Genomic DNA, 13,836 nt, shown 5'->3' with positions numbered 1-13,836 from the left:
ATATGTACTTATTTTGCCTGTAAATATTTGCATGTAAATATTGGGAGGAAAGAAATGAGGAAAACAATGTAGGATCACAGGATTACTCACTGGAGGCAGAAGTTACAGCTTTTTATACATGACATAAGTTATGTTAAGTAATAATAATTTTTAAAAAGTCCCAATATTTCTACTCTTCACATGCTCTCTGGATTAAACAGTTTCATTATTGTCCATTCTGTTATTCATGGCTTTTAGTTTAAATAAATTCTTCTCCAAACAAAATTACTTTTTTTCACATAACTTTGTTTTTGAAGTTTTTAATACAATGCAAAACAAAATAAGCTGAAGTTAAGTAGACTTGGTCAAGACGACCTGCTGAGGTTCAAATTAAGCATCAGAATGAGGAAGAGAGGGGATTTAAGTAACCTTGAATGCGGCACGGTTGTTTGTCCCAGACGGGCTGGTATGAGTAGTTCAGAAAATGCTGACCAGCTGGGATTTTCCCACACAACCATCTCTACTGTTTACAGAGAGTGGTCCAAAAAAGAGAAAATATCCAGTGAGCAGCAGTTCTCTGGGGTGAGAGGAGAGTGACCAGACTACTTCAGGGTGACAGGAAGGCGACAGTAACTCAAATTTGTAGAATATTAGAAAAATGTGCCTTGATTTCTGTTGTGACATTCAGACGGTCGATCATAATTTGGTAAAAACATCATCAACAAATGGATCCGCCCTGCCCTGCATCAGCAGTTCGCCCTGGTCGTGGAATAATAGTGTTAGGGGTAATTTCTTGGCACATTTTGGACCCCTTTGTACCAACTTTGTGTCTTTTAAACACCACAGCTTACCCGAATATTGTTGCTGACCACATCTATCCCTTTATGATAACAGTGTACTTGTCTTCTGATGGCCACTTCCAGCAGGATAATGCGCCATGTGAAAAGTCTCTCATCTCAAACTGGTGTCTTGATCTTGACAGTGAGTCCATTGTACTCAAATGGCCTCCACAGTCACTAGATCTCAGTCCAATAGAGCACTCTCGGGATGTGGTGTAACAGAAGATTCATATCATGGATGTGCAACCAAGAGATCTGCAGCAGCTGTGTGATGCCTTCACGTCAATATGGACCAAAATCTTAGAGGCACGTTTCAAGCACCTTCTTGAATCAAAGCAGTTGTGCAGACAAAAGGAGGTCTGACCCCAGAATGAGCAAGGTGTGCCTAATGAAGTGTCTGTCGAGTGCACAATACCATAAAGTGTCTTTAAAAAGTAAAAAAGCTCAAATTAAGTATAGTAAATATACAGTGAAACACTAATGCAGTGTCACATCTTTGTATTAAATAATTAAATATATGTTTAATATATTATGGGAATATTTAGTATCATATATACAGTATGCATATTTTAAACATATATTCATTATATTTGTATTTATTTTTATTCCATACAATATTTTATTAACTATACACTGGCCTTTGTATTACAGCAAAACGTTATTGACTGTGTGACTACAATAGAGTAGCGATCCCCACTGGTTTAAAAGCGAGCTCTTATAAAACTTTTTTATTTGCGAGCGACTGTATAAACATCACTGAACTGGGCTCCAATATAAATACAGATTGTGTAATAGGAAGTCTGTGTAAGCCTGCTCTGGCATCTCTGTAAACTTCAGCCCTTCCCATTACCTTTAAAGGAGTGTGTACCCTGAACTAAATATGGACATGCACTTTCACAGGATTTCGAAGAATGTCCCAGCCTCACAGTCCACTTTGATGATGCGAGCCTCTCACAGTTTGTCACTTGTAACCCTCGCTGCAAGACTCTGAGACCAGCCTCTTTGCACCAGGATTGATGCCTCTGGTGGCTTTTTGGTGAGTGGGACACGACACAACAGCAGGACATCAGCACATAGGAATAGTCAGCTTATAATTTGAATTTAAATCGTGGGATTTGCTTGAGCTAGATGTCCAGACGAAAGATGAAAGGCCTGACCTGTATAGGTCGCCAGGTCAGCGAGGACCCAGACCTGGACAACCTGCTGTCCACCCTCTCCCCCGAGGAAATAGAGGAGCTGAAGATGGACATGATGAAGGTGCCAGACATTAACCCCGAGGAGGGGCTCATCATTGCAGAGGAGAACCAACCTGCGCAGCCACCTATGAGCAACAATGTCTGGGATGCAACGACGAAACAGAGAGACACCAAAGGGAGGCTCAGCCAGAGGGAACGATCATTTGAGGTTTGTGAGGAAATATGCTTTGGCTTTGACTCATGAGTGTTTTATGATGAAGTATGATCCTCATCTCTCTCTTCATATGTTTATATTCGACTTCCCTTTGCCAGTTTTGAGCGATCGTGGCTCAAGAGTTGGCAGTTCGTCTTGTAACCGGAAGGTTGCCGGTTCGAGCCCTGGCTCGGACAGTCTCGGTCGTTGTGTCCTTGGGCAAGACGCTTTACCTACTGGTGATGGCCAGAGGGGCCGATGGCGCGATATGGCAGCCTCGCTTCTGTCAGTCTGCCCCAGGGCAGCTGTGGCTACAACTGTAGCTGCCTCCACCAGTGTGTGAATGTGAGAGTGAATGAATAGTGGAATTGTAAAGTGCTTTGAGGGCCCCGAAAAGCACTATTAAAAATGCAATCCATTATTATTATTCATTATTATTATAACCAGATTTAAAAGGAGCTATGAAATCAAACTGACTGATAGGCTACAGCATTGCATAATACCCACAGCCCCCTGGATAGCTTTCATGTCTATTTTTCATTTCACTTGAAGCAACTGGACCTCATGCACCCCGAGTCCCATCAGCTTAAAAATAGTAGTCCCCAGAGTTGACTCCTGTGCCAGGAAAAGCAGTGAGTCCCCATCTATGACCCGCCTACATCCACTCCTTACCCTTAATTGTCATCTGCCAAACAAGCAAAGCACAAACATCTTCTCCAAGAGGCATTTGTGTAATTCATTGGAGATGCTACACAAATTTATTGCCATTAGTATTAGCATGATTTCAATCAGTTTGTGTGCTTAGAAGAGAGACACTTAAGTGGTTGGAGCAGCGGCTCTGCGGAGCTTCTTAATCCCGGCCTGGTGGAATTCCTTGGTTGATTGCTCCTACGCTCACTGCCTTTTAAGGATGCATCTGCCAGGGCCACGGCCTCACGAAGCAAAACAGATGGAGGCTCACAAATCAAACACTTAGCGAGCTCCTCACTGCAAATGTATCCCTGTGCTAAAAAAAATGGATAGTGTCCTTTTGCTGACTGTAAACACACATGCCCTATTGTGAGACGCTGTTGTACAATAAAAGACAGCACATCTGCACGATCAGATGTCTTATCATACTTTACATGTCATGCAATATTTGCTGTAATTCTGTGATACTACTTTTTCTGTGCTCTGTAGCTAATAAATTGAGACTCTGCTGTGATTTATTGTGCTTAGAGCGCTGCATCATTTGACATGCTGCTTTTCACAGACGTTAAATGACCCATGTAATTTTTTGTTTTGTCATACTGATGAGGAAAAATTTCCTTATCACACTCCTCATCTTCTTGCAGGGAGAGCCGAAGAAAGAGAGCCGGAAGCAGGAGTACCTGAGGAAGATGGGTCTCAGCCAGGAGGGAAATGACGATATGAAAGTGGGAATGCAAAGACAAGCTAGTGTCTCAAATGAAAGAGATATCAAGGCGGAGGACAGAAACAGCAAAGGTCCTGAAAGTTCAAAAGAAGACGGGAGCTGGTGTTCAAGTCGAAACAGGAAGCTGGATAGCAGAGAGAGCGACACGAAAGAGGAGGCCCGTGACAAAGAGAAATATGAGGACAACAGGCTGAGAGACAGAAGAGAAAACAGAGTGAGCACAGGCAGCAAAACACAAGACATGATCTCAAAGTTACAGGAGAAAAGGGATGAGAGCAAAGAGAAAGAAAGGAGGGAAGACTGCAGGAGACGAGATGACAGCAAAACCAAAGACATTATCTCAAAGCTACGAGAAAAAAGCGAGAAAGATGTGGGCAAGGAAAAGGAAAGAAAAACGGAGAGTATCAAGACACAGGGGCTTGTCTCTAAAATGGTGAAGCAGAGCAAGGCATCGGAGAGCCAGCTTCAAGAGTGTAAACCAGAAGAGAAGAAGGCTAAAGCAGAGGAGAAGAAATCTGAATACAAAAACAAACCTGATGTCAAACTCGAACGACAACCTTCTGAGAAAGACGAGGTGAAACGTGACAAGATGGAGAAAAGAACAGACAGAGAAGAGTTGGTTAACCACAGTGACCATGTGAAAGAGAAGTTTAATGCTGAGCGGAAACCAGAGGAGAAGGTGCAAAGAGAGGACGGTAAGGTTAAGAAAGCTGAGGATAGTGGGAAACTTGCTAACTGTGCTTCTAAAAACAGCCCTAACAGCAAGGCGAAGGAGGCAGAGGAGGAAGACGAAGACTCGAGCATGTTTGATGAGCTCATGCAGCAGGTGCGAAGCAACAACCCCTCCCTCACTGAGCTCAACGTCAACAACTCAGAGGTCATCAAGACGAAAACGCTCATCGAGTTTGCAGAAGCTTTGCACAACAACACCCACATCAAGACGTTCGCTCTCGCTAACTGCCGTGCAGACGACCATGTCGCTTATGCCATTGCCGGCACGATCCGCAGCAACAAGACTATCACCAGCATTAACCTCGACTCCAACCATCTCACCGGGAAGGGCATCCTGTCTCTCATCCAGGCGTTGCAGCACAACTCCACGCTGACCGAGCTGCGCTTTCAGAACCAGCGGCACATCTGCGGAGGGAAAACCGAGATGGAGATGGTCAAGATCCTGAAAGACAACACCACCTTGCTCAAGCTGGGCTACCACTTTGAGTTAGCAGGACCAAGAATGACCACGACAAACATACTGAGTCGCAACATGGACAGGCAGAGGCAGAAGCGCCTGCAGGAGCAGAAGCAGGCCCAGGCCAATGGAGAGAAGAAGGGAACACTTGAGGTGCCCAAGAGTGGAGGTGGAGGATCTCTGAGGAGTTCTCCCAAAGCTTCGCCTAAACCTTCACCCATCCCTTCACCTGTGCCTTCGCCAAAGCTTACTCCAAGAAAAGGAGCTGGAGGTCCGGCTCCACCTCCGCCTCCTCCTGGGGGTGGACCACCACCTCCTCCACCTCCTATGCTGGATGCAAACCGCCCAGGTGGTACGAAGAACTCAAGGGACCAACTGCTTGCCTCTATCAGAGGAACCAATAAGAAACAGCTGAAGAAGGTACATCAGAAGGGTTGACGAAGAGGTTAGCTCACCGATGCTGTGTTTGGATTCACTAACGTTTTATTTTTCTCACAGGTGCCGGTGCCAAAGTGGCTGCAGTGATATTTCCTGCTGGAATATAAAGTGAAGAAGAAGAAGAGCAAGGGAGGGAGAACAGACATCTCACCAGAGGGTTTCTAGGGGATAACCTTTATAAATTCCCCTGGCCGGTTAAAGTGCAGTGGGGCAGATGAAGACAGTGAAACATGAGACGTTTGGAAGAACAGCCATCACTATGAGTTCTCCCAACAACACTGGACCAAAAAGACTCTGTGGAGAATGAGTGATGAAGGCCTCTCTGCAGAGAGTGCCATGGGTTTGAGGCTGTTTGTCTTCCATTCATACTGACGCTTGGCTGGTTATTTGCACTAGATAATATGAGGCCGATCATATAACATGTTGGCTTGTATATGCATCTGAATGTGAGTGTGTGGGAGAGTGTGTGATGAGCTTAACAAGAGATTCAAACAACTCTATAAAACTCTAATATTCAACAGTATGTAATTGAGATTAATTTGAAAAGTTATTTATTTGTGGAGAGGAAATCCATCCTATCAGCTGTAAATCTGTAAATCAAACTGGGAATATCAGGGAATTAACAAACATGGCGGCCTGACTTAAGAAAATCTGGGTGGGTGGAGAAAACAAAAAGGTCAAGGTGGTCTTTGATTGTGTGTCTCAAATCTCAAGACATCTCAGGCAGGTTTCGAAAGCAGCCCATTGTCCCAGGAGTCCTGAGACATAACGAATGAGTCTTAGCATGGAAATAATTACATCGTGCATTTTATCAGGAAGTGCAGGGAGATAAGTTTCAGCATCTGATGTTGCGTTTTGTGCAGAATCATTCTAGCCTGGGTTTTACATCAAAATGTCAGAAACGCCATTAAATCAACACTACTGTTGGTTAATGTGCTATTTAAAAGTGAATATCAGTTCTAAAGGAAATTTAATGTGATTAGCAAAAACCTGAGTGTTGTAATGAAGCACATACATTATTACATGTTTTTCTTACAGAGCCTGTATGTTTTCAATAAAAGATTCTGCTATGTTTGCAAGTTTAATGTTACCCGTCTGATAGAAGTGATTGGAATCTGTTATTATATTATAATTTTTAGCTACAATAAATGAAATTATGTATATGATAATCTTGTTAATTCTCTATATATGTGCATATGATTATATTTGTACAAGTAAAGATGTGCTCAGACGTTTACATCACTGATCATGGGCATGTTTCAGGCTTTTAATGTTTTCTTTTAACTGTTCTTTATCCATGATGCAATGACTGTACAGCACACAGCTTTAATTACTTTGAAAAACAAGAACTTGAAAGGCTCACCTCTAATCTTTCAAATATAACTCTTGTCAGTGTAGCACAATTGGTCAATCTTTTTCCTTGTCTGACCATAAAACATTTCTCCAGAAGGCATTTGGTTTGTCCATGGGGTCAGCAGGGAAGTTTAGTTGTGCTTTAAGGTGTTGATTTTGGAGCAGGGACCCTCTCAGACAATTGTGATGGCATGCTTAGAAATGGTTCCATGAAATGTTCCCAACTTGTATAAATCTACAATTCTCCTCAACTTCATTGAGTTCTTTGGACTTTGCCATTATTCCTAGAATTGGGGAATTCAGTGGTTGCTGTCTAACAAATGCTTTTTATGGAGACAAAGAGGATCTACCAATTGTAATCTCTCGTGATCATTAACAAGAAGCAAATAGGCCTCGGCCTTGTCGAATTAAAAGACACTTTAAAACCTTCAGCAGCGCTTATTAAAAGGTTCGAGTATGTGTCTGTTTTCAGCCTGTGTGTATAATTTTGACCCTGTGTGGATAGGAAAAAATCCAAAAGAAATGCAAACCCAATTCTTGCATTTTAAAGTAAATAAATATGTATGCTGTACAATCCTTCCACCCTGGAAAAGGAGCAGCTCGAAGAAATCCTTATGAGCCCCAAATGATCATCACATCCATCCCTATGATGAGTGTATGGAAGCTTCTGACCACAGCTGTATATACATTCAAAAATGCAATGGCTTGTACTCGCAGCAGGATTTTACGACATCACTATGACTTTTGTGGCTAGTTGGGGTCCCATGACTTACTTAGACTAAGGTGGAAACTTGCGGTGTCCGTATGCCAAAAAATACCTTTCCAGGAAAGCAGGAGGCCTCTCGTGTCTTGTACTTTAACTACTGAAATAAACATGGATTCACATTTTTTAAATTTATGTATCTGCATTTCTTGATGGATTAATTTTAAAAACCGCACGGCAGAACCTTTACCAGACACAAAACATTATATCAACTAGTGAATGTTTTCGTAGCATGCATATCTGTGCTTCTGCAGTGGACCATGAAGAACTTTTCTTCTATCTGTTGCTCTTTACATAATGTGTTTAAAGCTACGTGGAAACATTGGGAGCTGTCTAGTGTCCACCCACCAGCTGGAAAGGTAGCCATCATCCAGAGAAAAAAGAGAGCAGCAGCAGCAGGCCAGTTTATCTCTCTGCAGCCTTGCCTCAGTCTCTGCATCCACAAAATGCCTATATTTGGTCATTTCTCAATGAGGGCTTGCTCTGTAAGTCATTCCTTTCTTGTTCCTAATAATGGGCAGTGAGCCAGCCTTCTGTCTTTTAGCTGTAGCTGCTACTCTGACCAATAGTCTCAGAAGGAAGAAAAAGAGGGGAAGGAATGAAATGTTGAGATTACTGGTTTTCAGTGCCATCAGAAGGCCTCTAAGTACATTGCATTGCTATTACTAAGAAAACACTAGGAGCACAGCAGAGTGTGATTATTTTGCTATGAAGAGTTCTATTTGTGTTGCAGAAATGTGAAAAAAAAAAAGTTTATTAAGGGGTGTTCTTTTGTTTTTCTACCTGCTTCTTAACCTTTGTCACTGTAAATAAGACTTTATGTGATCAGTGTGACATTGCTTCTGTTGATAGAAATGTCAAAACTCTCTTATACCTGTCTGGCTGTCCTTTAATTTGCTTCATGTTATGTGAATTAGCAAACACTCAAGTATAATACAAGTCTATAGTGCTTGAACAGTTCTACTTTTTTACTTTACACTATTCATTACAAGATCTTTTTTTGTATTTCTGTGGATAGGTTTAAGAAATAGGCTGTAATAAACTCTCAGGACAGCAGCCTGAAGCTCATCCTTCGTCCCTGCATGCTCTGTTCCTTTAATAAATGACGTTGTCTCTATAGTGTCGTTACGTCAGGTGTTCGATAATCGTTACGTCAGGCGGAACAGCAAAGAACAAAATGGAGGAGTATGCCAGAGAGCCGTGGTGAGTCCTGAAATTAAAATTAATCCGTTTCCCACACCGTTTCAGCGTGTACTGCAGTGGGCTGCGTTTTGAATACATGCCATGTTAGTTGTGTTTAATGTTTTTATTTTATATCACGTGACACGACCGAAACACCTCGAAACCGGCCGGCTAGCTGCCGTTAGCAGAAATGCTAACTTCGCATACACAAGTGAAGGTAGTTTGAGCGAGCACTGCGTCGGGACGGCTAAGTCACGTTGTGACCTTGTCGGTTTTATTGCCACATGTCATTGCTTTAAATTTACTGACCCCACAAACCGGTGCTTAAAAAAGGCATATAACATCTATTGTAACCGCATACTGGTAGCCATTCGGGAAAAGTTGGAGTAGTTATTTTAGTATTATTTTGCTTTGGCGCACAAGTAAGCTAGCTGGATTAGCTACTTGTGCGCTATCTAGACCGCAGCCTGATGGCTTCAGCTAGCTTGAGACATGTCCTGTTCAAATAGTTTATGAACTTTTAACAGCGTCACTGAGGATTTAAAATAAATGTTTTTACAAATACATACATTTTTTCTCGGTGGCTGTCCTCGTGTATGCTTATTTTGGTTTAGGTTTAATTTATAAGAACCGTGAACTAAATAAACTTCTTAAAAGTTCAAAAAGGTTGGCCTGGTTCGCTGTTTTTCTCCCACTTGTGTTTTTAAGTATTTTGGCCAGCTTTTAATAACAATTTAAGATCGCATACTAATGGTCAGAAACACGAGACACAAGGTTACTGTCCTTCAATATCACTGCAAAATGTTCGTTTCGTGATTTAAGATGTAGTGCATCTGTTTACGTAAACGAATGGCTATGAGTAAATAGAAGATCCAGTTTTACATACATTATTTAAAACGGTTACATTTTCCTGATTTTGACCAGAAGTCATATTACATTGTATGCAACCATCTAACCATGTAAACCCTTTCTAATAAAGTCGTATGTGAGAAGTAAACGTGCAGTCTGTTTGTTTAAATTTGAGATGCGGTCATGTGAAGTATAATCCTTACTGCTCAAACAAACAAAATGTTGTAATGCTGTAATACTTCATGTTTTACGCTGGTTCAGAGGTGGTTATTAACATAGGACACAGAGAGAGTGACCCTGTGAGTTTGTGTGCGTTCACGCGTACGTGTGTTTTTCTTCGTCTGCCTCCATTTCACCCTATCCCTAGCATCGTTTTCTGTCACACCAACCCTCTGCATGTCCTCCTCCACTACATTGCCCCTCTCTGAGGGCTTCTGCTTCTGCTCATGTCTGGCAGGTCCATATTCAGCATCTTTTTTTTTGTCAAATATATACACACTAACCGTCCGCAGCACACGTTCAGACCATCTCAGCCTTGCCTCTCAAACTTAGTTTCTGTTTAAACTGAGCTTTCTAATCCCGTCCATTCTCTCTTAGTTCACTGCCAGTGGAAATCTTAACATCTTCAGCTCAGCCTCCTGTCTTTTTGTTAGTGCCATTGTCTGCTCATCATACATCTCAGCAGGTCTCATTACTATTCTTTTGTAAACCTTCCCTTTCACTCTTGCTTCTGTCATAAATCAGCGCTGACACTAGTCTCCATCACCACCACCCTGCTGAATCTCTTCTTCACTTCTCTCGTGCACTGTCGGTTGCTTTTGGATATATTTAAACTCCTCTGACTACTCTTCACAGCTTCACTGTTACACCGGTCTCCTTCTCAAAGGCCAAGTCTGTGTGTGTGTATAGTTAGATTTTAGAGTTTTCAGATGACCTATATCTTATTGTCATATTACCAGTAATAAACTAGTTCTTCTTCCTTTACCTTTGGATTAATTTAGACTTACAGGGAACATTAAGAGATTGTTATGAACATGCAATGAGAGATCTCAAATGTCATGACATTATTAACTTAAACAAACTAAAATGTCTGTGTTCTGCTTTTAGCCCCTGGAGGATTGTGGATGACTGTGGGGGAGCTTTCACCATGGGAGCTATTGGAGGAGGAATATTTCAGGCAGTGAAAGGCTTCAGAAATGCACCCTCGGTAAGTTCAAGGACTGTTTTCTGGCCTCAGTCAAAGCTGACATTCAAGGTACTGTCCTTGGGGTCAGTGTCACACTCAAAGACACTCGATGATAAAGCAGTGTTTCTGTTCCTGTAAACAGGAAATTTTCTTTTTAATCCAACCTGAATTTCAAAGACCCACAATTTTTTCAACTTATGTTATTAGTCATAATCTGAAAATTCTGAATCTTTGGTCTCAGAAATCCTGACCTGACAGTGAATTTCCACTGATGCATGTTTTTTGTCTCTCTTTTTTGTAGGGGATGAGCCACAGAATGAGGGGTAGCTTAACTGCTATCAAGACCAGAGCCCCACAGCTCGGGGGTAAGAACAATTGCTGAACTGTTTCAAAGGTCATTTCTCTTCCTTTGTAAAGAACATGGGCTGTAGTCAGCAGCATGTTGTACATCGTCTGCAGTTCCGATGGTGACAAATTAATCTTGGGAAATATTTCAACTTTGTATATTAAAGTAATTATCGTTTAATTAAATAAGCTGCTATTGGAGCCTGAAGGCATAATCTGTGTGCAGAATTATTAATACTTTATTTGCTGTTGAAGTGTGTTAGTGGTAGAAGTCACTTATGTAAATATGTGACGCGGGTGATTGCTTGACAAAGTGACAAGCGTATCTTCAATGATAACTTCTTCAGCTGATGCAAATCTTTGGCGTGTTGCAGGTAGCTTCGCAGTATGGGGAGGCCTCTTCTCCATGATTGACTGTGGTTTAGTAAAAGTGCGAGGGAAGGAGGATCCATGGAACTCAATAACAAGTGGGGCCATGACAGGAGCTATTCTTGCTGCAAGAAGTGAGTAGTCAACAGAAAACTTGCATACCTCATACAAACAGCAAATGTGCTTTCACATGCATGTCCACATTTATTACAACCCCTCCTGAGTGTGAGATTTTCAGGCTTTTTTCTTCAGTGGCTTCTTGTGGGAGTTTCTTAAAAAAGAAACAAAACCTGCAACAGCTGGTCCAGTAAACCCAGTTTTCAGACTTTCCTGCAATCAGTATGAGGAAATGGAGTTGTTGATTCTTGTAACTGGTCTGCATGTTTTCATTTTTGTCTACTTCTATTTATAGATTCGTTTTTGCATCACTTTCTGGTCATTTTGCTTACTTTACTGGAGCAGAAAAACTTGAAGCTTATTTGTACAGGGACTGTGGGGTCCTCATATAATTCTGAACAACTTTAACAAAAGATTGAATAGACAGAAGTGGTTTACACATTTGCCCGACAAGCAAAAGATTCCCAGTTCCAGTGGAGTTGCGTCAGGAATGGTGAGCAGCCGAAAGTAGTTTGAAAACACTTGTGCTATATACCTTTCATTGAAATGGATTATAATAAGTTGTATCCAAAAATAGTGGAATAAAACTGATACAAAAATTGATGGTGGGAACATTTTCTAACAAACAGTACCATCTCAGTCTTGTTGAATATACCTTTTAAGTGCAGAAATGAATGTTTTATGTGATTTTAGTCAATTAATGCCCTTGGTTTGTCCATAGATGGACCGGTAGCCATGTTTGGCTCTGCCGCCATGGGGGGTATCCTGCTGGCATTGATAGAGGGCGCTGGAATCCTGCTTACTAGGTTTGCCTCTTCACAGCTTCCAACTGGTGAGTAATACTTTGGTGATCTTTTTATAAATTCAGTGAAAGAGACTGAAGAGTGTTTTATGTAACGAGCACCCATTGTGATAAATTACTGTACATAAAAGTCTACCTAACCACCAGAAGCCATCAGGCGTGAAAGAATACTTAGATGAAAGATGACATGACTGCGGCAAAGAAAAAAAACACTGAATGTACTGCGACTTCACCTCTTGTTGCCCAGCACCTGATATGTTTATCTTTGTTGACTGTACTTTAGGAGTGTTAGTCAACCCCCAGCTTGCTCACATGCTTTGCCGAAAACAGTATTCAGTCACCACACAGTAGCATGGATTATAAACATCAGGTCTAATATGTGTGATAAATCTCATCTGATTCTTCTGCAAATTTTCTAAATTTTACTGCTTGTGTTTGAATTGTGGAACAAAAATTATCAAATTATAAAATTTATTCTGAAACAGTGTTTATCAGTGATGATACTACAGTTATGGCAAAATGCGAATATTTGAAGATTGAGTCAGCTTTCTGAAGAAACTGACTATTTTAATTTGTGACTGTTTTTAAATAATTGGAAAAAAACACTCAGTCGTCATATGTCAGTGAGGACCTTTGGGAAGTCTTTTTGATTCATCAGTTTGCTCTTTTAGACTTTTGGCACCGATCTCACTCTGAGTTTTATTTTTTCCTCCTTAGGACCTCAGTTTGCAGAGGAACCTGCCCCTGCTCCCATGCCCACCTCTCCCTTTGGAGACTACAGACAATATCAGTGAGAGGAAGTCCTCACCTCTTTATCCTCTAGGCCTTTTGTGAATTCCTTGCTGAAGTTAAAAAGAAGAAATGGCGGTGCAGAGTACCACACATCAAACGGTAGAAAGTGCACCCAACTTTATGGACTGTCGGAGAAGCGAACGACAAAACACGTCACCATTTTCCTTCTTTCAGGAGCCATGTACACATCTGCCTTTTGCCATTGTCAGGCTTGTCGTGTGCATCTGTTTCACCTAGCTGTGGTAAAATACAGACAGCTGAGAGTTGTTGTGAGGATGAGATGTGCTTTTCTATTTTGTTTACATACAGTATAAACTGCATGTATCTTGATAGAGAATCTGAGATGTTGAATCTATCAAAAATATGTCACACATGGAACATAATTAATTATATGTACATACAGTAAAGCTTTCACTTATGTTAATCTATATTTGCCTTTTTTGTCATGCTTGGGTTGGCCAGCAACACTTGGTTGGCCTTTTTTTTTTTTTTTTTTTTTTTAAATTTTTTGACTTTATTCAGAGTTATGAAGGCAAGCATCTTACCACAGACACACAGATGCCATTCCTGGAATATTTTAGTTTGTTTTACAGTGATTTATTTATTTTTCAATGGTAAGGAGTTGTGTCAGATTGTTCTATTTTATGTGATGGTGGTTTTTACATTCAGCACAAGTGAGAAAAAGACTGCTAATGACAAACTGAGGCAGACATTTAATATTAAATGGAGAACTCAAGCAAGGGATTGATGTATTCTGTATTAAATCTGTATGACAGATTGTACTCTGGTACATTAAAGAAATAAGTTGTAAAGTATGTCTTTTGGAGCTT

General features: G+C 41.1%; 2 protein-coding genes across 3 annotated transcripts; both read left to right on the top strand.

Annotated features, from left to right (window-relative positions):
* The first annotated feature begins 1,714 nt into the window (after positions 1-1,714).
* On the top strand, positions 1,715-7,393 carry lmod1b (leiomodin 1b (smooth muscle)). 2 transcript variants are annotated; one of them, XM_080892448.1, is made up of 4 exons: positions 1,715-1,854; positions 1,947-2,222; positions 3,542-5,230; positions 5,309-7,393. In XM_080892448.1, exons 2-4 carry the CDS (start codon positions 1,947-1,949, stop codon positions 5,333-5,335), a joined length of 1,992 nt encoding a protein of 663 aa, XP_080748574.1. In that variant the 5' UTR covers positions 1,715-1,854; the 3' UTR covers positions 5,336-7,393. The 2 variants fall into 2 exon arrangements, with proteins under 2 accessions (XP_080748574.1, XP_080748573.1); XM_080892447.1 differs by having other exon boundaries at positions 1,743-2,222.
* Positions 7,394-8,502: 1,109 nt separating this feature from the next.
* timm17a (translocase of inner mitochondrial membrane 17 homolog A (yeast)) lies at positions 8,503-13,821 on the top strand. Its single transcript, XM_080891564.1, has 6 exons — positions 8,503-8,567; positions 10,503-10,602; positions 10,883-10,946; positions 11,301-11,429; positions 12,134-12,244; positions 12,932-13,821. Exons 1-6 carry the CDS (start codon positions 8,542-8,544, stop codon positions 13,006-13,008), a joined length of 507 nt encoding a protein of 168 aa, XP_080747690.1. The 5' UTR covers positions 8,503-8,541; the 3' UTR covers positions 13,009-13,821.
* The last annotated feature ends 15 nt before the right edge of the window (positions 13,822-13,836 follow it).

The sequence above is a fragment of the Rhamphochromis sp. 'chilingali' genome, assembly GCF_963969265.1.
Source record: "Rhamphochromis sp. 'chilingali' genome assembly, chromosome: 9".
In the NCBI taxonomy this organism is placed as follows: Eukaryota; Metazoa; Chordata; class Actinopteri; order Cichliformes; family Cichlidae; genus Rhamphochromis; species Rhamphochromis sp. 'chilingali'.
This window is presented reverse-complemented; position numbering and strand designations above follow the sequence as displayed.

Bases quoted from the DNA above. Each gene is read 5' to 3' on its own strand.
- lmod1b (XM_080892448.1), top strand. From the start codon at position 1,947: ATGTCCAGACGAAAGATGAAAGGCCTGACCTGTATAGGTCGCCAGGTC. The intron at 2,223-3,541 runs GTTTGTGAGGAA...ATCTTCTTGCAG, and splicing joins AGAGGGAACGATCATTTGAG to GGAGAGCCGAAGAAAGAGAG. The intron at 5,231-5,308 runs GTACATCAGAAG...TTTTTCTCACAG, and splicing joins ATAAGAAACAGCTGAAGAAG to GTGCCGGTGCCAAAGTGGCT.
- timm17a (XM_080891564.1), top strand. From the start codon at position 8,542: ATGGAGGAGTATGCCAGAGAGCCGTG. The intron at 8,568-10,502 runs GTGAGTCCTGAA...TTCTGCTTTTAG, and splicing joins GAGTATGCCAGAGAGCCGTG to CCCCTGGAGGATTGTGGATG. The intron at 11,430-12,133 runs GTGAGTAGTCAA...GTTTGTCCATAG, and splicing joins AGCTATTCTTGCTGCAAGAA to ATGGACCGGTAGCCATGTTT.